Source organism: Gymnoscopelus microlampas (assembly GCF_963454915.1).
Source record: "Gymnoscopelus microlampas genome assembly, chromosome: 9".
Classification (NCBI taxonomy): domain Eukaryota; kingdom Metazoa; phylum Chordata; class Actinopteri; order Myctophiformes; family Myctophidae; genus Gymnoscopelus; species Gymnoscopelus microlampas.
The window spans coordinates 33700448-33726043 of record NC_139946.1 but is presented as its reverse complement, the minus strand read 5'-3'; the positions used below and the strand labels follow the sequence as shown (position 1 = coordinate 33726043).

Below are 25596 nucleotides of genomic sequence, written 5' to 3'. Positions count from 1 at the left end.
GTGAGAAGGGGGGAACATGTATTCCAGAACACTACAACAGAAAAAGTAAAAGTCTCGTTTTCAATCCAGGGATTTGACTTTGAAAACTGAAGATTCAACTATGAAAAAAAGAAAAAACATAAATCCTCCAAAAAAAAATCTCATTTTATAGATGAAATGCTTCCTGTCATGTCTTGCAGTGACTGCAGAGATATCATTAGTATAGTTCAACCTTGATCCCACAAATAAAGAACTATTCTCTAAAAAAAAAAAAAAGGAAAAAAAAGGAGCGGATTTCTTTCGACTCGACCCACACGACAGTTCCCTCAGACCAATGGCTGACTGTTGGAACAATACATGTTCTGTATGGAATCTAGAATACAACTGTTTCAAACAGTATTGTTATTATTTTTTCTTTTTTCATATTCACGGTTCATTGTTACAGCTTTTTTTTCTCTCCTCCTTTTTTTTTTTTTACTTTTTCTCGAGGCCCCTTTTATAATGCAGGTACATTTGTATTTCTTTGACAAAGGAATTAAGAGTCTGTTGTGAAGTCGGTAGGACCACAACATTCCTTTACTCGCCAGTAGCAGGGGAGCGCTGAGAAAGAGAAGGGGTGTGTGTTTGTTTGGGGTGGGGGGGGGGGTAGAGAGTGAGCGATGGGGGGTGAAAGGGATATACCAATAGATGGGGATTTGGAAAGAGAGATGGTGATCTTGTGTAGTTGCTTCCATTTAAAACTCAACAGTGACCAGAATGTTTTCAAGTCCTCCCCGTAATCTTTTATGTCTTCTATTTGTGCCTCTGGAGGGCTTTCCTCTTTCTCCTCTTGAAGAAACAACAGCACCTGCAGGCAGGAGACAAGTGTGATTGGCAGCAAGGGAATGACAAGGTGCAGATATCAGAAGCATGGACATTCTAACGGTATTATCTACTTACAGATTAAATATACACCCTGAGAGACACAGACACACAGTACATGAAAACAGTGTTGTACTGCCCCCTACTGGCTGAAATGTTCATCTAGGCTGCACTGCTAGTGGCCACACCCTAGTCATGACGCAGTAGTACCGGTTTGTCCTCAGGTGTCAATGGTTAGAAATTCACCAATACATGGTGAAGTGTGGCTAGCAGTGCAACCTAATTCAACCTGTAGAGGCTGTAACATTTGTTAATAGTCAGGGAATATTATCAGAATAATGTCAAATCTTGGAATAAATTCCTTACAAGAAATGTCTTCACAAATGTGTTTGTAAAGGTGTCTAGTAACACATCTCACAAAGATTGAAATTCAATTTCCGTGGGGGAATTTGTGACAGCTGCTGAAAGTTTGTGTACCTTTAACCTTATGTGGGAAGAATTTACTAAATTGAATTCTGCTTTGAGTAGCACTAGTTTTTTTTAATGATTCTGAATCCATTGCAAGCATTTCTAGCTCATTGCATAGGCTATGCAGGATTTTTTTTTGGGGGGGGGGGTTCTATCAAAAAATCCATGTGTGTCAAATCAACAAGTCATATCTATATTTCTTGCACATTTTAGGAAACATTTCACCATTATAGCTACCTTGTTGTAGCCAAGGTTTCCCTTCTAGAGAGATTATTAATCTCAATGGGCAAGCCCATGAGTTTTGGAGGGGGTTTAACTGTTCTACCATGGGGTGGACGAGAGGAGAAATGGGGTAGGTATAATCCTAAAGGAAGAGTATATCAGCAGGTTGCGTTTAAGAGAAGGTCAGACAGAGTGATGAGCATGAGCATGTGTCCGGGTAGCTCAGTTGGTAGAGCTCTCGCCTTTAGACCGCCAACTCAGTGTATGAGTAGCGCGTAGAGGTGTGCCGATACACTCATTGCACAATACGATACACGTCACGATATTTGGCTCACGATACGATATATGGCACTTTTTTATTATGAAAATATATGGGGGGGGGGGGGGGGGGGGGCTAATGAAAATATATGGGGGGGGGGAAGCAAATGCAAACAAATAGTGCCGTTTTTGCAATTTCATTTTTTTTAAACGCCAAAACAATACATATCGTCACGAAAACGTATCGCGAAATATTGCAGGACGATATATCGGCACACCCCTAGGAGTCCTGTGTTAAGTACTGAGAGCTGATGTTAGGTGTGAAGAAAGAGAAAAAAAATAAAGAATGAACAATGCTGTGTGGAGCACAGGGAGGAGATAAGATAGGCAGCCAGAAAGGGGTAGGCGAATGCTAGATAAAAAAAGATGAAGTTGGACACCAAGAGGGGAGAAAATGAGCTGCACCGATTGGTTAGAGTTAAAAGGATGCGAAGGATGTGTAACAGGTTAAGGAAAGAGATGGAAATGTTCTAGCAAGCAGAGACAGTGTATTGAGGAATGAGTACTTTGAGGGAACGGATGGTGGAAAGTGTCAGGAGCCATTTGTGACAGAAGGACACCAGTGAGAGGGAATATGTATAAGACGGTAGTGAGACCAGCCATGCTGTACGGCTTGGAAACGGTGGCACTGAGGAAAAGACAGGCGGCGCAGCTGGAGGTGGCATAATTGAGGATGCCATGATTCTCAGTGAAAAGGAAGGACATCAGAAATGAGAAGGTTTGGGGATAAAGCAAGAGAGGCGAGGTTAAGATGGTTTTGACATGTGAAAAGGAGAGGAGGTACATTGGGAGAAGGATAATGAAGATGTAGCTGCCAAGTAAGAGTCGAACAGGAAGGCAAAAGAGGAGGTTTAAGGATGCGGTGAGAGAGGACATGCAGGAGTCACAGAGGAAGAGACAGAAAACAGAACCAGATGGGGAAAAAGTTTACCTGTGAGCACAGTTGTATGGCGTGTTTTTGAAATGTTTTAATTTTGATGGTTATAAATGGTAACTTCGGTTTGAAAATGTAAAAAAAAAAAACATGCAATGGGAGTGCTATTTGGTGATTGACCTCACAAAAGTATAGGCAAAGATGTGTTGAAATGTAAAATCAGTCTAATTTTGGTGGCCATCTTGAAATAAATGGCCGCCATTTTTTAATTACGAGTGGCCCGATTTACGAGTGGCCCGGTTTCTTAAAAAAGTGACCTCCAGAAATGATTTGTAGCAAATTTCACACTTGAACGATGAACGATTCTCGTCTCTTCACACAAAGACATACCTGGAAAAGTGGCTATATGGCGATTTTTTTGCCCAAGGAGTGGTTTTGGTGAAAAACAAATGCTTGCAATGGATTCAGAATCATTAAAAAAAAAAACTTGTTTGACCCCTCACATGCTACTTAAAACAGAATTAAAAGTTGTATTTTTCCCCGCATAAGGTTAAGGGTATCCCAACTTTCAGCAGCTGTCATAAATACCCCTTGGGAAATTGAATTTCAGTCTTTGTGAGATGTGTTACTAGACACTTTTACAAACACATAGGTGAAGACATTTCTTGGTAAGGAATTTGTTCCAAGATTGTATTAATATGCCCCGACTATTAATGCCAGGGTGCAGTTCCTCTTTAAAAGGATAATTTCGGTCATTTTCAACTGTGTGTTCTCAGGGCAGGCTGACAGGTAAATGCACAGTAAGTTAAAGTCCATAACCAAATCACACCAACATAAGCAGTGGTGGAAAGTAACCAAGAACAAGTACTGTACCTGAAGTACAATTTTACAGTGATTTTACTTTGTCCATTTTTCAATACTTCATACTTCTCTTACATGAAGGCTGTTTTGCTTGTATAAACACCCTAAATACATAGCAAACCCAAGCTGATTATCATCATGTTTTGCCTGCTCCTTTCCTCGTTTCTACATTCTCACTGCTTTTTCCTTGCATCTAAATTCCCACTGCATTTAAAAAAATCATTTTCTTGTCCGTTTTCTCAGAATTAATATCTGCATATCCATCACGTCACTCCTGTTCTTCTGAATTCATTCATCCTTTACATCTTTTTTCTGTAGATATTGAATCAGTTGCCCTTCATGCACCTTCTCCTCTCTCACTCCCAAGTCTCTTCTCATCTCTTCCTCCGCTGTCTATAACAAAATCAGCCATACTGTTTGTTACAGTCTCACTGTTACAGTACGCAAACTAGATAATTCATTTCTACTAGTACTAGCTTATTTCTAATTATAACAATAGATGATTGACGATGATTCAATAGATGACTCATTCTCCCATGGTATATTAAAGTAAGCTAAAAGCTGCAGAAATCTGGTTCAAACTGTTCTTCTGACTACTTGATTGACAAGTAAAAAAGCTCTGCATCGTTTATGATATTCATTCATTCATATTTGATACAGCCTATTTCTGGCGAAATGGAATTAATTCTGCCTTAAAAGTCTTAAGAACTACTACTTCCAGGTCTGAAATCACTGTCCCCACAGCAGCCGCGTTCATGGGAAATGTCTTTGGGTTGTTTGACTCGTTTCTAGTGTTTTTATTGAGTTACTCTTTTGGTAAATGTGTACATTTACACCTTCAGTCGATGCTTCATATCCATATGAGTAAAAACGCCAGGGTGGTGCGTTTATTTTTGGAACACAGTTCTTATATGAAGCGATCTAAGATTCCCCAATGAGGATATCAATACAAAAAGTAATACATGTATTGTATAAAGTACATGGACTGTGGGGCTAAGCCTCAGCTGATATTGCATAGTCCATGGACGGTTGGCTTATGCACAGCTCTTCAATAAAGCAATACTAATTCAACAATTCTCGTCTGTCATCTTTGAGAATCATCAACAATTGTCTGCCTATCATGGGAGGGTGGTGGGGTGCGAACTTCTCACAATATGATCCATGTATGTACACAACCTGTCCTTAGCTAAGAAGAGAGAATGAGGCTACCCCAACCATAGCACACCTTGTATAAATGCTCCAGCAGAGGTGCCATGTTGTTTCTGAAATAACAAGGTGGGAAAACGACTCTCGCACTCCACTACACCCTGCCTGTTTAGCCATCGTCTGGTCCTGTTAACACCGTGGTCTGACCCCTCCAGTACGGTTGACTTTATTGAATATATCCAATTAGTCACATTCATTGGCTTGTGGAAAAATGCACAAACTAAATCACACAGAAGAGAACACGAGGTGGTGACAAATCTGAATTTTATAATGAAACGGTCTAAGAAAACTTTAGCATTTTTTTCCTTCTCTTTGAAAATGTTAACCACTGAAATTTGTATTTATCACTTTCTAATACTTTTTAAGGCCTTAATGCTTTAGCGATATTCACTTTTTAATAACCCACAGAAACCCTGTTTAAGTCAGAACATTTATATCTTACTTGGTTTCATCGGCCACTTCGATCTCGGTGGGAGCAGTGATGGGAGCATTGGAGTGTCCAGCGGTGGGATCGTCAGTGTTTAGCTCGCCATTCGTTGAGCTCATCACCTGCACGTACGAAAGGGCAGGAAACAAAATGTGTTTCACCTACACACATCACGTCATCGGCTGCGCCAGAGATCATTACAACATTCTTATTAAGTCATGATCATGTCTTAAATCCAGCCTTGTGAGTGGAGACGCCTCAGTTTAGTATAACCCATTTCCTTTTTAGAGCATAGGATGCAATTCTACTAATAAACACTAGGTGGCATATTTATTCCACAAAATGATGTCATAAAGGCCTTCTGACCTCTAATAATGAACAAATGGCCATTTCATGCAGTAAGTCATGAAAAGTTTCATCTACAGGTTGGATTCCTCTTTGTCAAATTGAATAAAGAGATTCACTGCTGTTTGGGCTTAACACCTATGCTCATCGTCATCGCTCATCTTGTCAATGCTGTATGTATTCCCCTCTTCATGAAGGTTTTGAATGACAGTAGCTGCTGGATGTCATGTCTGTGATTAGCCTAGGGCGAATGAGCCACGCCGCACGCACATCAGCAAGAGCAGACAGAACGAGCCGAGCACAGACACAGCCATTGAAAATGGTGTGTGAGCACATACGGAGACAGACGGGTGGATAAACAACCTGGGCGGACAGGCAGTGTGGAGTCGAGTGTCGGGAGAGGGAGCAGAGACACGCATACAGCCATGCAGCTTCATGCATTTAAGCTAGCCGAGCAGCAGCAGCAGCAGTACCTGAACAGAGCCCCCCAGCCGCTCAGCTGTGAGGTGCGACCCCAGAGTCTCCTTATTGGTCACGGGAGTGGGCTGAGACTCACTTCCTTTGGGCTCAGGCGACTGACGCAAAGAGCAAAAGGGGTGGAGGCAGGTGGTGTTGGTGGTGGGGTAAGAATGGGAGGGGCAAGGGGGTTGAAGGAGTGGAGTGGAGGGGTGGGGTAGAAGGGGGTGAGGTGTTGGGGGTGGTGGTGGTGATGGTGATGGTGGAGGGGGGAGGGAGGTGAATAAAAAAAGTGGAAAGAAACAAAAAACAAACAAAAAAAATTATAGAAGACATCTCCCAAGCAGAAGCAGGCTTGTTAAGACAAAACTATGTTAATAGAGGACGGTGGGGAAGCAAAAATGTATGTAAAGCACAGATCAACACACTAATAAAGTCATGCAGGAATAAAAACAACAGCCTTGAGACCACCTACAGTACAGTTGTACATTTAAAAAATATACATAAACGTTAGCTCTGGATATTATTTATCACACTATTTTAAAAGTGGTGTCTTATAATAACTGTTGTGTTTTATGTTCTTTCATTCAACTTCCGTACAAAAAGGGAAGGAAAGCACAATAACCTCTCCCAGAGAAGCTGATCAAATCAGATAAGCTTACAACTGAAAATTCAGTAATCAGTTGCGTACTTCACAGCCCTTTTCACAGTATTAAAAGGTAGGGTAAGTGATTTGCATTGGTTAAAATAAGTGTTAAATAGCTCTATATTCTGATAGTACTCATTGCTATATAGTGTTTGTTCAGTATTAGGAGTCTCCATGTCTCTCCAGCTCTTTATAAAACAGAAAATGCATTTTTCGTTTCAGTTTCATTTCCAATTTTATCCAATCAGGACAGAGAACTCAATCAGGATATAGATTAAACAAGTGAAATTGGAAGTGATGACACTAAGAAATGAGCAGACAAAATTGGAACTGGAACACTATACAAATTGAGCTTAAAAATGTGTACTTTCTCCTGATTGGCTGAGATTTTGACACCTACCGAAAAATGTATTTTCTGTTTATTAAAGAGCTGGAGAGACAGGGAGACATTTGTTACTGAAAAAACACTCTAAAGCAATGATTACTATCAGAATATAGTATTTTAACCTTTTAACAAAATACTTTTTGTTTTAACCCAAAAATATCACTTACCCTACCTTTAATCAAAATATTTTCATTTCCATTTTCTAGGACCTAATTTGCTGTACAGAGAAAAATTGGTAGCTTCCTTCAGGGAGCTGCAACAGCCAGATTTTTTCTTATTTGCTCGTCGGTGTTGCGCAGCTAAAATAGCTGATCTGCAAGCATGTGTTGTGATCTGCATATTTCTGTGCGTGACACCAGCGTGCAACCAAGTATAACTTGTTTGCAAGTAGGGTTTATAACCCTGCCATTTCAAACAATCGCTCATTGCAGAATACATATTTTGATGCTAAGGTGTGCATAAGCATAAGTGGGGGTTTGTGAGCCTGGAAACCTTTAATGTTGTTAATATGCCAATCATACTAGAGTGGAGGGTAATAAATGGGGGCTAGAGTCCACAACAATAAGTCAATCATAAAACCTAATGTACTGCTTACTGTAGCTTTACGGGAAACCATGAGTCAGACTGATCAAGAATGAAAACCTGATTTGTACCACATGAGTCAGCAATTTAAAAAAAAAGTATTTTAACCTGAGACCCGAGTGAATTATCATTTGTGTCCCAACTGATAACATGGCAAGATCAAGGCGTGGAGAACATGCTAATAAAGGAGTTATGGAAAGAAAATAAGGAGGAAAAAAGTATAAAGCTCGTCACACACTAAGCAGCATAAAGCTTGTCATTACTGGTATGAACAATGCACTGCGCATTTTCAACTCATGCATGCAATGACTAAAGCTTAGAGTGGTTGGGTGTGTGGCATACAATGCTAAAGCCAAAGAAAAGGTTGCTTCATTTCACAAATTGAGCTGCAGAGCTCTCAGGATCGCAACGGTTATTTTGTGTGAAATAAGCTGTTTTTAAAGGTATTTCTAGCAGAGCAAGGCAAGTAGGTGAAAGCATTTCAGTATAAAAAACTAATGTAGACAGTAACTGGAGGAAATGGGAAGAGGGGTAGAGGAACCGAACAGCGACCAATTCTCTAGGAAGCTTCTGACAAGTTTGGTTCAATGGCAAACTGGGTAACTTGACTGACAGGGTTGGTCGGTACATGGTTCGTTATATGTATGTGCATGGGTGGGTGTGGTGGTAGCAGTGGAAAGCTCACCTGGTTTTTGGTCTGCTGTTGTGCTTTGTCTCTGCTGGGCTGCACGGGCGTGTCACTGGGGATAGGACCTATTGGTGTGGGCTATGGAGGACATGGGGGACAGACAGACAGAAAATGTGGTAAGGAAGAGGAAAAATGAAAAACAAAGTCAAATTCGAACAATGTGAGAATACTTAACACACCCACAAGGTGAGGATTGTTAAGATGACAGGCTTTGCTAAAAGTATCTAATGCATTCCCATTATTCATGGCAGAAGCCTGAACAGAGTGGGAGAGGAGAGGGAGATGAGATGAGATTATGAAGGACTCACGAGTGGCTTGCCGACCCAGTCGTATTCATAATCAAAGACATAGCCGTTCCTGTCAAACAGATCAGTGAAGAGTTTCCTCAAGTAGTCGTAATCAGGCTTTTCGAAGAAGTCCAGCCTCCTCACATAACGCAGGTAGGTGGCCATCTCTTCTGTAGCAAAGGGCCACAAATTATTATCACGTTCATATATATATAAATATCATCAGTTACAAGTAAAGTGACATATCAAAATGGATGGCGATTAAAAGAAGATATAACAACTACTGACCGGGGAAGCTTTCACAAAGCACTTCAATTGGTGTGGCTCGTTTTGTGTCACCAATCTTCTGATACCTCTCCTTCAAAGTGTCCGCCTGAGAAGAGAGAGAAACTGTGAGGTGACAGAAACAATGACGAAACCTCCTCCCACACCACCAAAACATGAATACGGACAGTAAAGTCACAAAGTAAAGCCTTGCCAAATGTACAGCAAGATTTGGGGCATTGCATAGCTGGTGGGGCAAAGTAATTGAATAGGTATAATATTAAAATCTTATACACAAGGTGCTTTTTTTATCAACTGTTTTTATGTTATTTTCTCTCCTACAATTATTTGTTGCCACCCCCCTCAATGTATATACTGTAGTCCCGGTCACTGCCAACCTCTACTGTTGCCCTGGGGAGGGTGTAGACATCCATGTCTCCTCTGATACACATGGCAGCCGCTTCTTTTCAACTGACAGTGTGACGTTTCACTGGGAGGACATGCTATCCCTCCCAGTTCCCCGACAGAGAACACCCTCCAATGTTGGCTTCCTCACCACAAACACAGCCAATTATGTTTGTTGGAGCACCCAGCCAAGACCGGATGCAATGTGGAGGAATCGGACCCCATTCTCCACGGTGGTGGACGGGTACTTTTAGCCCTATGCCACCCGGATGCCCCCTTCAAGGTGCTTTTTATTGCAAATGCATGCAAATGCTTTCACAAGCCTTTTTTATCTTTAGTCACATGGATATGCACTGGCTACAGGGGGCTCTGTGTTTACCTTTACCATAGGAAATAACTATAGCACCTTCTTGCCATGACAGTAATTCAAAAAGGTTTCAAAGCAACGTTTCAAGCATTCATAAATCCATAGATGATAATTCACTTCATGCAAGAGACCCCGTTCACACGGCGGCCATTTTGCTCTTACATCATATTCCTGAAAGGGTGGGGATTCCCAAAACATATGAAATGTGCACTCACAGTGTGACACACATACACACAAATATACAAAAATAGAACACCAGTGGCCCTTCCAGTGCCATCAGGGTGTTAGGAACGGTGTTCTTTTCCTGGGGAGGTGTAAACTTTAGGCTGTGTGCCTGAGGCCATGCGGATGATATATACGAAACAGGACACCGCACCAAAGAGAGTGTAAGAGGAAACAGCACCTCTCTGCACGCCGCATTTAAGTTATTATAGAACTCTGAAGGCACGAGGGGGACATCCAACAACATGCAACCGCACCTTTAGGCCCTGCCAGGGAAGGCTCCCTCGTAGGAAGTACATGAACATGTGACCCAGTGCTTCCAGGTCATCCCTTCTGCTTTGCTCTGGAAAAGACACACAAGGTGGGTCAGGGTTGCACGTGCGGGAAAAGCTGGAGAACATTTTCATATGTAACTGCTAAGGACGAGAGAGTGAGTGGCAGGGTGTGAGAAACTGGAGAAATTGGAATTGTGTAAAAGTTATCACAGTATATTAGAAAGGAAAGCATTTCAAGAAGCTCAAGTCAAAAGGTGAAAGTATTGAACCTAAATGATTTATGATCAAATGTATGAGAAACAATGATGAGACAAAGAGGTATTTGTGGCATAACAGCCTCAGACAAAGCAAGGGCTCAATTGTTTTAACCTTCAATATTGTGGCTGTTGGGAGTTTCCCCATTTCAGGTCATATACAAAGTCAATGTTATGCTTATAGCATATTTCCTGTGAACATCAATACATACTGTACGTATATATCTATCCATACATCTATATAACTATCCTTATCTATAGTTTTTTTTACTGTACATTTTGGGAGTGCCTTCCATTTTAACCCATTAAGACCGGGAACGCATCTGTCATTTTAAGATTTATTTGGCTATTTTTGAAAAAAAATTAACATTTTGGCAAATTTCTTTCAATATATACATTCTTAAAGCAAACATTTTTAACTCAAATCTTTGCTTCTGGGGGGGGGGGGGGGGACCCTGGAACAAAATATTTTCAGATGGGGGTCGGTGGCCAAATACAATTTTGGAGGTCCTTGACATGAAAAAGTTTGATATTAGGATTAGGTTAGGATTTAGAAGACATTTTGTAGAATCGGAACCTCAGGCCTTAATGGAATAAATTACAACAAAACCCTGCAATGCTTAAGTGAAATGGTTCATCTGGAGTAGCGCCTGCCGGTCTCGTCTCACCTTTGCCCAGGTGTGTGTTGATGCTCATATAGCGTGCTGTGCCCGTCAAGCTCTTGTGCTCCCGGTAGGGGATGTGTTTTTTGGTCTCGGGATCAATGTACTCTTTGGCCAGACCAAAGTCAATGATGTGGATGGTGTGCTGCCGCTTGCTTCCCGGCCGCCCCACCAAAAAGTTCTCTGGCTTGACATCCCTGTATATCAAGCTCTTGGTGTGGACATACTCCATCCGCGTTATCTGGTGGGCAGGAGGAGCAAGAAGAGAACACTCATTCAGAGGCCCTTTTCAAATGTAAACATGAGGCTTAAACTTTCCAGTACAGAAAAAACATTCTGATAAATAATATAACATACTTGGTGACTTTCAGTGTTGTTTATAAAATTATAGCAAATTCTGCATCAATTAGTATCAAGCTCCTGTGAGCATTAGGGATGGGCAATATTATAATTCGCGATACTGTATCGATACTCCAGGCCGTCATATCGTCATATCATATATTTTTTCATAAAAAAATTGAAAAAAAACAAAACAACCTGTCACTGATCTGCAGCTACTCAATATGTAGTGTATATATACACACAATATGTAGTTGTGATATATGTATATATTAGGGGTGTGCCGATATATCGTCCCGCGATATATCGCGATACGTTTTCGCGACGATATGTATCGTTTTGGAAAAAAAAAAATTTGTTTTTGAAAAAAATTTTTTTTTTTTTTTTTTTTTTTTACAATCATAATAATCAGGCATGCAAACGGCCCCGAAGTGAAAAGAGTGACAACATGTTTTTTTTTCGGGTCAGGAGTCATACTATTTGGATTCAAAACGGCTATTGTAGCTGAAAAGCTACAAGTTTGCATGTCTGAATAATGCAAAAACAGAATTATTTGTTTGCATTTTCTTTTTTTCTCCTCCATATATTTTCATAATAAAAAAAGTGCGTATCGTATCGTATCGAAATCGTATCGAAGTTGTGAGCCAAATATCGTATCGTATCGTTTCGTGAAATTAGTGTATCGGCACACCCCTAGTATATATCGCAATATGTATCGTATCGCAATATATTGCAATATGTATCGTATCGCAATATATCTTGATATCACAATATATCGCAATAATATCGTAATATATAGCAATATGTATCGAATCGCAATGTATCGTGATACGCACCGTATCGTGAGATTCTTGCCAATACCCATCCCTAGTGAGCATCGCAAAAGAAACTATAAAGGTGTGCTCAGTGGATCGCAAATCTCTGCCAGAGTATCTGTGTCAATATGACAGGTCTTTCCCAAATATGGATCCATGTGGAACTCCATAATTAAACGTCAGTACTCTGAGGCTAGTCTAGTCTTGCCTGGTGGATAAGAATGTTTTATGAATAGTAACCACATATACATTTATTCCATGACAACACAATGGAAAGCAGTAGCAGTTAAAGCTTGTACGCTTTATTTATAGGAAACCTATTGGACCCTTAAATGATTAAAATTTTATCGATTCCGATTCCCTCATTTGTATGGGTACCCAGTACGCAGAAATTTGAATTTGGTTCCTACTTGGACACATTCTGCCCTCATCCCTTCTAAATAGTCCATTTCCTCCTTGTCAACTTCTATGATGTATGGTAGACTGTGAATATTTGGAGAGGACTTAAATCTTTGGCACGGTTTCAGCCGGATCCTAAAACCCTGCCTTCGGACTGGCGTGGATAAAACAAACAATATTGTTTACATCATCAGAAACATCAAAGACAGAGAGAACAACCGCTTAGTTGAATCTATGACTCAGCCTACCATAACATATTAAGGCTGTGCAAAAACATTGTCTCTGACCACAACCATGTTCTGAACAGTGAATATGAATTGTTAGTGTTACCATTAAACAATTAAGCCACAATGCACCACATTGTAAGCTTCCAATTCTAAATGAAAAAATGTTGGCTTTGGTGTTGCAACCCGTAATACAGTGATGATGCAAAACATATTTGAGAAACATCTGACAAAGCATCATCAACTTCATGGTCACTTTGCATATGCAACTTTAATGCTATTGCTGCCCTCCATGCATCCATACCAGCTGTATGGCTATCATGAGGACGGTCTTGAGGGAGAAGGTGCGGTCGCAGAGGTCAAAAAGGTCCTCTAGACTAGGCCCAAGCAGCTCCAGCACCATGGCGTTGTATTTCCCACAGGGGCCAAAGTAGTACACCTGAGGGATTCCCTCTGTGGAGACAGACACAAAAACAAATGGATTATTTTTATACGTCTGCAGTACCCTATTAAAATATGTTCCAGTGGTGCAATTTAACCAACACTCGATGTGCACATGGAAAGCACTTGTTTTTCATGATTGACAAAGAGATTGAGTTGAGTTTATTGAGTTTATTAGGATCCCCATTAGCTGGTGCATAACAACAGCTAATCTTCCTGGGGTCCACAAATAACATAAAAACATGACATTCGACAATACATTACATTACAGGACAATATGTTTAGAAAACCCGTCACCATTCGGCATGCCTTACACATTGGGAGTTGAACTAGGTGGTTATTTTTCTGTAAGGTGGTGTTCCAACAGTAATGGCAGCCTAGATAAAGTTAAAGCAGTGGACCTCTGTCTTCAAGCTCCTCAAAAAAAGTGCTGACTGAACACGTCCTGAAATATTACAATTACACAATACAAAATGGGTGGATATACGTTTCACATAGGTCCATTAATACACTTTTTGTGGGCGAGAGAGATTCTACTTGTGAGCTTAACTAAAGGTCTTACATCGTCTTATTCTTATGTCAGATTGCATTTTGTCACCATTGTGTCTTTCTTTTTCTCCTTTTATTCTTTGTCATCAAGCTTCTGACAGGTTTGGTAAACCAAGAATGTAATTGGAATTTACAAAATACGGTATAAAAATATGGCATAATGGGTAAAAAAAAAGGAAAATTAAAAAAAAACAAAACAACTATGATCATCAAGTGAGACGTTTCTAACAAGAGAACACCACTCAAGGTAGCCAGTCACAAATACACCTGTCAACAGCCACGAGGCATCTGCTATTAGTCACCACACCCTGTTTGGCTGTTGTATGCATGCATGACTTGAGAAGAATGTGGATGGATCGACATCACATACGGTTTCTCCAAACATAGGCAACTAGTAGGTTTGGCTGTAGGCTATTAGGGGTGCGGTTAAAGAGAACAGAATCACAAATTAAATGCATAGTAGCCCTCTCCAGACCACATCTAGTAGTGATGCGCAGGCCGGCCCGTTGCCTGCAGTGCTGGCGGACGGTTCAAGATTTCAGACGCAATTATCACAGGGCGGGTCAACACACGGGAAAAAAAAGAAAAAAAAGAAAAAGCATTCCTCTCTCCACTATTGTCTCTCTGTCTCCCTCTCCCATCTCTCTCCTTTGTGCTACTGGGAGCAATATTGTTATTCATCATGTTAATCATAAGAAGTTTATAAGACACATACTGGCAAACAATCAATTTTATTATTATAACATGTTATATTTTCCAAGAATCTTATTGAAATCATGAAATGACTGGAGCAAAAATGTACATTCCCTAATTTCTGCCGACTACAGGAGAAAGAACACCCAAGTGTAGCCTCCGGGTGACAGAATGAATTATGGACTGGAGGTGCAAGTTGTCCAACATTTAAAGCGCAGTCTCTAGCCCACATTTAGCAAAGTCTCTCAGATGAGAACTTTGTAGTGATACGAGTAAGATTTCATTTCTGACAACTCTATACGCAAACAAACTGTCTCAGTCACGACCTTGTGCTGCAGGCTCCAAGGGCAGTGTTTCAGGCCACGTTAGTCCTAGCAGAGCAGATTCTGTCACCTGCCACCCAGACAGAGCCATTCATTCTGTTCCCTGGAGCTGGACAACAGTGGAGCCAAAACCACAGCATTCACCATCCTGGCTAATGCCCCGAGGGCACACACTAATCTGCTGGCACAACAGGGGGTTGTGAGAGACGGTGAGTGAGTGAAAAGGGGATTGAGAGATTCAGTCACTGAGTCAGGGTGGGAATGAGAGGGTGATAGTGAGTGAGAGGGTGATAGTGAGAGGGAGAGAATGAAAGTGGAGATTGAGTGGGACTTTAAAGTGTCAATTAAATGAAAAACTCCCTGCATTTTTGTATCTCTTTCCTCATTGTGCCCGACATTTCTCTGTTTTGATTCTCTTTCAAGACTGGATAGTGAATTACTCGTTTAAACTTAAATAGTACACTAAAATATACATCTGAAAACATTTTAAGCAAGACATAAGCAATGCAGTAGCATAAACATGCTTCAGCACTACCCATCTCTCTTCCCCTCAGGCTGCGTGAGCTACATGCTACAAACATTAGCCTTTTTCTCTTGTTGAGGTATCGATCCCATAGCCTGAGGGGGATAGGACGATCAGCTGAGACTGTGATTGGTTGAGCCACAAAAGGCTTCCCTTTCAGACTGAAACTTCAAAATAAATGTCATGAAATCTTTAAGTGTGTGTGTGTGTGTGTGTGTGTGTGTGTGTGTGTGTGTGTGTGTGTGTGTGTGTGTGTGTGTGTGTGTGTGAGAGAGAGAGAGAGAGAAAGCAAATGTGTACAGTTAGCACACAGTGTTAAGGTATGTGTGTTCTGGCATCTGACCAGGGGGATTACGGCTGACCACCACTGAAACGTCATCAGTACTACGGAGAAACAAAGCACACTGCACATGTGCATCCTCACACACACACCTGTCTGCTTAGGCTGGAGGATTCGCCTGGTAATGATGCCTGTGACAGATGAGGCAGTGACAAGTGATCAGTGGGAGGCTGACTCATCAAAGTCAGGCAAAAATCTGGAGGGCGTTCAAAAGCCAACAGAGTTAACAGAAGAGGAATGTGTTTTGTGTATAACAACGATCTGTCCCACAGGGGAATAGGAATGGAAAGGAAGATGGAACAGCCTACAACCGTGGGCAACAAACGTCAGATGAAGGAGAAACAATTGTCGTGCACGAACAGACTATCATTTTTTCCCCTTTTGTTGAGGACGATTTCTGTGTGAGGTCTATTGTGACGCAGGCGGCTGCAGAATAGTTATCAAGCGACTTCCCAAAACTGCTGCCACGGCAACTTGCCAGCAACAACAAAGGCGGTGTAGAAATGTTCTCCCACGCGGTGACCGTGTGCCCCTCCCCGTTAACGGTAAATAGTAAACACTCGAAACGGAACATAACCACTGAGCATGATTGCCAATTAGCTTCATCAGCAGAGAGCAATTTACGTCTCTCCACAAACTACAGGACAATCAGGCTCGACTACTTCTGCGGATGAGTCCATTCCCGTGAGACACAGTAATAAACCAACTGAATCTAGCCTGCAATGAAACTTGTCTATATAAGCCATCTTGAGTTTTCTTCAAAACGCACCTTTTGCTGCTACTTCTACTCTAAATTTCACACAAATTAGTACAGATAATCTGGGTACATGTATCAGTAATTTTTCATATTCTATTCTCATTTACTATGACTGACTTCCAAACTTTGCGGGCCCTGGGTAGGCAACCTGGCTTGGCGAAAGAATGCGCACAGAGGAGCACACTTCTCACACTTGGCACTTTTTACTGTGACTTCTAGCAATAGGTGCTGGTAGACAGGACAGGAGAGTCAGGACACTTGTCTATTCAGCACAATGGGCCCAAAACAGAAAGTCTGCAGCCGTTCCGTGCAATCCAAACAATGCTGCTACAGCCACACACTCTTTTTCTCTCTCTATGGTGACTATAGTGAAATGTGTCGTCGTCGAGCACAATCCAGACTATTGTATCCCAGACATGATTTCTCTGAAGAGAGAGAGAGAGGGAGAGAGAGAGAAAGGGTGGGGATATAGAGAAAGAGAGAGACCTGTATGATGTCAGCTAGAGAGACAATGCTTTACAATGACATGTCAGTTTAGGGCGTGTCGTGGTGTAGAGACTAGAGAGGATGAAGAGGTGGTGTGTATTAAAGATTTAGATTGTTTAGTGAACTGAACTGAGAGGAGGTAGGTGGAGGAGGAGAAGTGACTTCCATTAGTCACTCTGGAGATGTCCTAACAGGGCTGAAATGTGATCAGCATTCAGGCGTGTGCAAACTTGAGCTATAGACTAGTATACACAAATATCACCTGCATCCAAAAGGACAAAGATCCTATAGGACACCAAAGCAAATAGCAATACCTGAGCTGAACAAATCTGTATGGAGTGCTACTCAGGTTTTTGTCTTGGCACCATGTCACTGGTGCCTGCTCTGTTGAGTGCAGAAGTTGGCTGCTAATATATTGAGATATACAGAGATATCACAGATGAAAGGCCAGCAGGAGGCCAGCGAGATTTACATCATACGCACTTTATGTGTGTGTAAAACCTGTGGGAGAGGACTGACTGCAGACGCAAAATGTCTATAAATCCATAGGATGCTAGAGTTGTTACATAATTTCTGCGCAGCACCAGAGCAGTTGTGACTCCCCACTAAGGTCATCATGGCTATAAATGGTAAATGGTGCATTTATATAGCGCTTTTATCCAAAGCGCTTTACATAGATTGTGCATGACATTCACCCAGTCACACATTCATACACCCATGGCGGAAGAAACCATGCAAGGCACCAACCTGCTCATCGGGAGCAATTAGGGGTTCAGCGTCTTGCTCAAAGACCCTTCTACACTAACTCTGGGGGAGCCCGGGATCGAACTGGGAACCTTGCGGCTCCCATCCGGCCCTATGGCTATCCATCCGAGTGCTTAATAGCTTTCTTCTGAAACCTCTTATCAATTATCAATATTCATCTATCTGTGAGTTAGCTCATTTTTGGTCATTTCACAGTTTCATATTTTTAATCACAATATCACATTCAATAGCTGAATTAACCAATTTTAAAGTGTTGCTTCTTTACTGTATAATTGTATAGCCCATCTTTAGTTTTTTTTTACCTTGCTCTGCCTTGCTCTGCCTTGCCCTGTACAATCCTGAGTGTGCAAATTAAACTAAATGAACCCATTCCATTGGTACACCTCTCAGAGTTAAAATTCACTCTGAGAATTTTACTTTGTATGCTGCTGATGACACCAGAATATCTCCCTCCAGAGGTTTGACAAATGATCTATGTATCCAGATTCAGGATCCTATTCCAACAGTAACAGAGCTCTAGGGTGGGTGTTTTAGGGATTCATGATATATCGGCAATATTGGCCTTAAAAATGCAATATCGGTGTTGAACCGGTATCAAAATAATAGGTATTTAGGCAATATTTTCTTTTATACAATATTTGTATTTATGTTTAAATGTGAAGCTGAAAAAGCCTTTTGTGATGATGAATGCTGCATATTCAATCAGTGTTTGCTGCAGAATCTTTCAAAAGGGCTGACAAGTTGGAAAAATGTTAGACATGATCACAATATCACATTTCAATAGCTGAAATTACCAATTTTACGGTTAAGTTATGAGCCAAAATGTCAATATTGCGCATCCCTAGTTTTGAGGCATTGCTTTTTCAAATTCAGTGTTTACATGTGTTTTTCAGAATGGACAAAATTTGAACTGGTTTTTATACAGATATTATCGACATAAATATGATGTAAATGTTGTTTTTTGACCGTAACAGCAATACGGTTATCGGTATCGGCCAGGTACATGATGGTACAACAATACAATGCTGACAACAAATTCCTTGTTCTACGATATATGTATATAGTGTTGATTATATACATCTTGACTATAGTCACTGAGCACACACACAACATGACACATGACATGACAAGCATTAGGGACTGACAGATATGCATAGTGATACGGTATTTAAATGTTCAATTAATTTCCAAAAGGAACCCCTCATATAAAACTAGTCACAAGAACCAACGTAAACCTGATTGCCTGAGCTAAGACAACCGCTTAAATAATTGATAACGGGTGTATAAAAACTGAATGATGATGTCTCTGAAGACCCCTCCGCTGCACTTGTAATGGCTGGACAGAGGACCGCACATATTTGCAGTAGTAGGAGGCTCAGGTAGGTATGACTGACTTTACTGTGTGGCAGTTACTGATATTGCTATCGTGCAGCTGGAGCAATCTGTATTACCAGTTGATCATTAATGGTCTGCTATCTAAAGAAGGGGCACTCAGAAGTTCAACTGTTAAACCACAGAAGAGCAGAATTTCAGGAGTCCTGGCCTCAGTCAGGAGTTGCTAGCAGGTACAAATCTACACATGGCATCAAAATCTCAATACAGTTAAAAGATGTAGCTTTCCTAACCCACCTATGAAGGCAATTCCAGATTCTTGCTCATTCAATATCACCAGTTTCAATGTGGCTTAGTGCCACAAATCTTCCACATCCACTTGCTCTGGAATATCAATAATGAGCGTAAATGGGAATGTTGTAACAAGTTGGTGAACACAGGAGCAGGATTCCCCAGCAGCTGGGATGTGTCCAAGACAGGAGAGAATTAACACTGTCTACATAAGCTTCTCTCGGCCATTAAGCACTGAGGAGTCCACGCTGTGACATATTTGAGGCCGAGTTGCTCGGGGATCACATGGCCCCTTTGACTATGTTGACAACATAAGTAGATTTAAGCTGCTGCCCGGATGCCTGTACGATGCCAAAGTGGGCCCTCCAGTTGCATCGTTGAATAGCAATAACCAGCCACCAGTCTGAGGACAATCCTTGTTTCAACTGTCATTTAAAGTCTGGGCCCTGGATAGGCCAGTATTGTGGTTATGTTTTAGCCGACTAAATGCCCCTTTTTCTAGCCTGGCCTGTGAACGTGGTTGAATCTTGTTCCGAGTCAGTGATATCAGTAAAGCTGAAGACAGAAGCCGCAGAACTAGAGACTGAAGGGACGGAAAAGAGGTCAAGCGTTTAATGCACCAGAGAAGGCAGACAAGTGAAGAGAAAGACTGAAATGATGTGTAGTGTAGTCTACAACTAAAATCAAGAGACGTGGTAGGGGAGATGACAATCAGTTGTGTGTGTGTGTACATTGTGTTACTAGTACGAAAGCAAATAAATCATGGCCGAGCCCGACAGCTCAAAACAAATAGGCTACAGCTGACATGCAGAGATAGGTTATCCCCTTTTAGCAATACATGCTAGGAGTTTCTCTTGGCTTTCTTCACCAGCCAACAGTCAACCACGAAGGCAGGGCAGAAAGACATGCACTCTGGCTGAGAAGGCAATCCGAGTAGATATACGATAATGGCCCAACTGCTTGGAGAAGGCCATCTATAAATAGGCTAGGACAGCCCTAATGCCCCAGCTCCCTATTAACAGTTAAGGGCTGTTGGCACATGCAGCCAGGGAGCTGGCAGGTGAGCACTCTACTAGAACACCACACACTTTTCAAAAAGGTGTGTGTGTGTGTGTGTGTGTGTGTGTGTGTGTGTGTGTGTGTGTGTGTGTGTGTGTGTGTGTGTGTGTGTGTGTGTGTATCAGGGGGTCCGCTGAAAACATGGCTGCCCTGCTTAAGCATTAAGCAAATACAAACGGCTAACAATAACAAAAGTGACCGTTCCAACAACATTAACCTTCCTAGATACCAAATAAAGAGGTCTTGGTTTGCTAGCTATAATGGCCAGTAGTTAGTATGGTGAGGAAGAAATTGTAGTTATCATGTGGGCATATTGTACCGTATCTCCCTGGCCCTTTCCATTGGTCGCAAACATAATGCTAAACTGGCTGCTAGCTAGATTATATCCTTAGAGTGAACACCAACCAGAGTGTAATAACAATATAATGCTGATCACTTCATGTCTGATATATTACACTGTCATTTGGCTACACAATACCTCCAACAACATGACTGTTACACTTGAATACACATTATTGCCTCAACAGTCATAAATGGAAATCAGCCATAGTCTACGGGGAGACAAAGCTAGACCGTATTCACAGACATGTTGAACAAGCGTGCCACCAGAGCAGGGTCAAGCAATTGGCTAGATTTCCCCACTTGCTGCTCTCACATAAGATAAGGTTTGGTAGGAGGTGAAGAAAAAATGTACACATTCTACAACTGCTGTCCTCAAAGATATCGATTGTATACTTGGCAATGTCTGCTCCTACAGGATCATCAGGTCACACATTGACCATATCACAGGAAATGGTGTCTATGGAAATATGACAGACTGTTAAGCTCACCTCCTGTCACTTTGACTAAGTAGTGGTCAAATGTCAGCAAATTATTTCTGAATAAATAATGAGGTGAGGTTCTTGTAAGGCAGCCAAGTCCACACATGTGCACTTTGATGCACATGACAGATGAGCCTAGGCAGGCAGGCAGGCAATGCTGTGAAGCCTTCCAGGTCCCTGTCCCTCCCAACCATCTGATTCTGCAAGCCAAAACTTCTCCCCCTGAGCAGTGAGCCGGTCAGCCATCCAAGATCAAAGAGCTGCCACTGCGCAGCCATAGAGAGTCACAGCTAATGCATCACAGCACATTGCCATGGGCTGGGCAGCACTGCTCAAAAAAGTATACATTGAATTGAAGTAGTGGGTTTGTATTGAAGGCAGGCAAGCAAGCTTTCACTCCTTCCACTAGCTCCTATAGTGGTACGAAAGCTCTTTCAGTAATGTGTGTGTCTGTCTGGCTGCCTGTCTTCCTGAATGCATGTGCATGTGTGTGTGTTTGGGCCAGTCTGTCTTTGTGGTATGTTTGGGTGTGAACCCATACAGTGTATTGTTTTAAACACATCCATCCAATGTGCAGGCCCCACCCGCAATTCACTCAGGCCCCAGAAACATAATGGTCCTATATAACAATGATTGATAGCCTAAGAGGCCTATATCCCTCTTACCTGAATTTCCCAACTGTTTGTAAAATCTATACTCCAAATGGAGCTGCGGCGCTCTGGACTTTATGGGTTCCTGAAAGATAAAAGAAACAAAAGAGACTGCATTAGACACAACATTCAGAATTCACAGTTGAATTGATATGCAGTGTTAGGCTTATATGTCATAGGCCTAAGCACAGAGGGCCAGCTCTACTTTTGACTGCAGTTATTCATCTCACTACTACACTCATTTAGTACTGCTTGTAGTACAGCATCAGAGGCAGAGGGTGATGATTCTCCATAGATTTTTTTTTTTTCATAAACATTTGAGCATTGCATTTTCTGTAGGGTTTAGGGATTAGGGCTTGGTGTTATAGTGGCATTTGCTCAGGAAAGGCAATGTGACAACTCAAAATAGCACACAATGAACATCAATAGCAAATGTAATGAGAGCCAAGACTAAACAAAGACAGACTCTGTCAGCATTATAGATGACAGTTTTCAAGATGGGCGGTTCTACTGGCGGCATAAAATACACCTACATTGTTTTCTCCATATCTTCCGTATCAGCACTTTGTCATATAATGTACCCTATTAACTTTACTATTTTCAGTAAAAGACAGCACATTCATCGAGCACTGGCAATGTTTACATTGTAACACCATGTATGATCAATGACATGGTGAAATGGCCATCCTACCCTATACTGTATACTAATCAAATATGCTTATTATATTGGAAGTTGAGCAGCGGTTTTGGTTGTATGATGCTAAAATGACCATCAATGTACTTCTACTCTACAAACTTCACATACTGTGAAAAAAGTGAGGCCACAGAAACAAAATTGATCATCTCTGCATCCAGTGTATCCACTCTACTCATCAACATTGGAGCGTACTGAAAGTGGACGCATTCCACATGCGTATAATGGATGTAATGGCAAAACTGGTGTTACCGGTATTTGAGGTGTTCTGGAAAGAATTTGCACTGGTGTTAAAAACATTCCACCATGGTAAATGGTGTAAGAAAAGTTGGTCACACAAAAAAAAAAACATTCCACCACGATAGGCCTGGGGTATACTGCCTATTTTAATGCCTATAGTAAAGTATAGTCAAGCATGACCTAAGACCTATGGAGATAAGGAACAGTTCCAGCTGGTCAGCAATAGGGCCTTGATGCTAAGTGGCTGGTAATCAACCATTCAGAACATATTTTTCATTACATCTCTAGAAGCAGCTTTACAACCTAAAACTTAATCTGATTAACATCACATGCCCATTATGGCAAGGGCCTTATAGACATGATGGGACAGATGTAAAAACTGTAATTAATTTGCCTTAATCTACTAACGCGTTCTATTTGGTAGCATACAATGAGTTGAGACTCTGCATAAAAAGGTATGTCGAAGGTGGGAGGGCAGAAAACTGAAGTCTATTTATGCTGCAAAAAGGATTACATGAGCTTTTTACCAGGTTGCTTGCAGCCTGGTCTAGGAAGAGACTGATCAACTACTCAACACTTTCTCGAAACTTTCTCGACACTTTCTAACTACCTTTTCATCATTGGCTGTCCTTCAATCCTTTAAGCCAATGGGGAGACTTCCCCGAGACTTTCCCATACTCTGAACGACGGGCGTACTCCCATGCTATGGGATCATAGCCCAGAACAAAAGAAAAAGTGTGGTCGTCGCCACCAAACAAACTATTAAAAAAAATTGTGATCATCGCCACCAAACAAACTATTGACTTGACTCCTCATACACACACACACACACAGCGCCGCCTCCAACAGCGATTTGTTACTCTGCGAGGGAAAGGGTACAGGACCACGGGTCCATTTGGTTTCCGTGCGGGGACGCTGGAGAGAGCAACCTGGTATTAATATGACTGCGTCATCATTTCTTGTTTAAAGTAGGGCTGACAGTATGACAGCTAAATGTAAGTGGCTGCAAAAGCCTTGCATTAATAAAGGTTGCAACTTGCAAACAGACAACACAGATAGGTTGGTGGTACATCACTGGCTGTGCCTGTCAGTCCACAAAAAATATATTTCAGTTCCCCTTAAATGCCTTTAACTTTGAGATGGCTGTAAATTCTATATTTTTTAAGAAGTTGGTATATGTTCGAACTTTGCGATAAGCCTTTTTTGATCCATTGCTTTTCCAACTAATGGTTAATAATGTTATACAATAAGTTAGGTGAATGACTGGGAATATATGCTGTGGTGGTGTGTGCTAGCTAGCTACGATCAACATGGCAAGGAGGGACATCATATCCTTTTCCCATGACTCGTCTCAATGCAACTTGCCTCCACCTGCAGAGTCATTTAACAACACCACCACCCTCATCCCAACAAAGACACTCTATATAAACCCCCTACCATTCTTGTTTTCCTACTGTTGTGGGACTATAACAGCAGTGGCAGTGGGCAGGCCCATGTATAAATAGAGAGTACATATTTAGAAAGGTTTCCTGGATGTGTGTGGGGGTGTGTGTGTGTGTGTGTGTGTGGGGGGGGGGGGGTCACTAATGTGTACACACACAAGCATACGAGTGGTGGCCACAGTTCTTTCAATGCTTCATCACTTCATGGCCATGAACACCACATGATTAGCTCTGCCTGTGCTGTCATATGTGAACACAGCATGTCTGCGTCCAGCCTGCTGTATTGCTCTCTACTCCGTTATCATTTGGGGTGTGTACCGATACCACCCCCTTTCCTTTTCATGATATTTATAGTTGAATAATTGCCAATCCCAAGTATGACGATGATGAGTATTTAGCATAATAGTGCGCTTTTTTTTACATTAAAAAAAATCAACAATTGCAGAATATTTCATTATTGTAAGTGTATACCGAACAGAATGTCCCCCTTGAAATAGCATAAACTCATCCTAGAATGATCCTACTCAATACTATTCAACATTGTCCGTCTGCAGAGATCCTGCCCAGTGATTGTTTGACAACCACCTACAATAGCTAATACCGTCCCTCCAGGTTATGGGAACCATGACGCTTGGAAGCTTACATAAACACACTGCTCTCTGCAAGTTGTTTTTACAGGCAACAAGTGACAAGCTACTCTATTTAACACACCTTTAAAATACTCTAAAATAGCTGCCATTACATAAATAACTGTCAGAATGTATGCATTCGATAAAATAGCTGCCATTACATAAATAACTGTCAGAATGTATGCATTCAATAAAATAGCTGCCATTACATAAATAACTGTCAGAATGTATGCATTCAAGAAAAGACAAAGTAGATAAATGACTAAAATGAGGCGTGGGCGAAAGGGGAAAGTAAATGTGTGTGGAGCACATATCTGTTCTGGGCTTTGGCTGGCTTCACCGATGCAGAGTACAAGTATTTCAACCTGATATCGACCCAATACCTAATACCAGTGTCAGTGCACCCCTAGCCACCATTCTTTTTTCTTTTCCAACTTACAGCAAGAGAGGGAGAAAGAGGGAGAGCATGAAACAAGAGGGAGTGAGAGAGCAAGTGGCAAGTTACAGTGAGATATACTGTAAGAAAGACAGCCAGTGACAGAGACTGAGAGAGACTGTGTGTATGAGAGAAGAGTGGAGCATAGAGTAGGAGGAGGACACATGACCAGGCTGAGACAGGCAGGGCGGGCGGGGCAACACCGTGACATCATCCACAGCCTATGTAAAAATGGGATGGAGATGCCGGGCACATGTCACGCAAGTCAGGCCACGGCGGGGAGGAGGAGGCAGA

At 41.6% G+C, this 25596-nt stretch overlaps 1 protein-coding gene across 3 annotated transcripts in view; it reads right to left on the bottom strand.

Annotated features, from left to right (window-relative positions):
- Position 1: 1 nt before the first annotated feature.
- csnk1g2b (casein kinase 1, gamma 2b) overlaps positions 2-25596 on the bottom strand; it is a 45275-nt gene continuing 19680 nt past the window's right edge. The window contains exons 3-12 of one of the 3 annotated variants that reach the window (XM_084067673.1): positions 21877-21946; positions 13136-13284; positions 11061-11295; positions 10121-10206; positions 8894-8978; positions 8627-8775; positions 8316-8396; positions 6035-6136; positions 5232-5338; positions 2-826 (exon numbers count right to left, since the gene is read on the bottom strand). In XM_084067673.1, the coding sequence (XP_083923799.1) occupies positions 772-826; positions 5232-5338; positions 6035-6136; positions 8316-8396; positions 8627-8775; positions 8894-8978; positions 10121-10206; positions 11061-11295; positions 13136-13284; positions 21877-21946 (1119 nt within the window). In that variant the 3' untranslated portion in view covers positions 2-771. The remainder of the gene's footprint in view (positions 827-5231; positions 5339-6034; positions 6137-8315; positions 8397-8626; positions 8776-8893; positions 8979-10120; positions 10207-11060; positions 11296-13135; positions 13285-21876; positions 21947-25596) is intronic. The other 2 variants (XM_084067671.1, XM_084067672.1) reach the window with 2 other exon arrangements.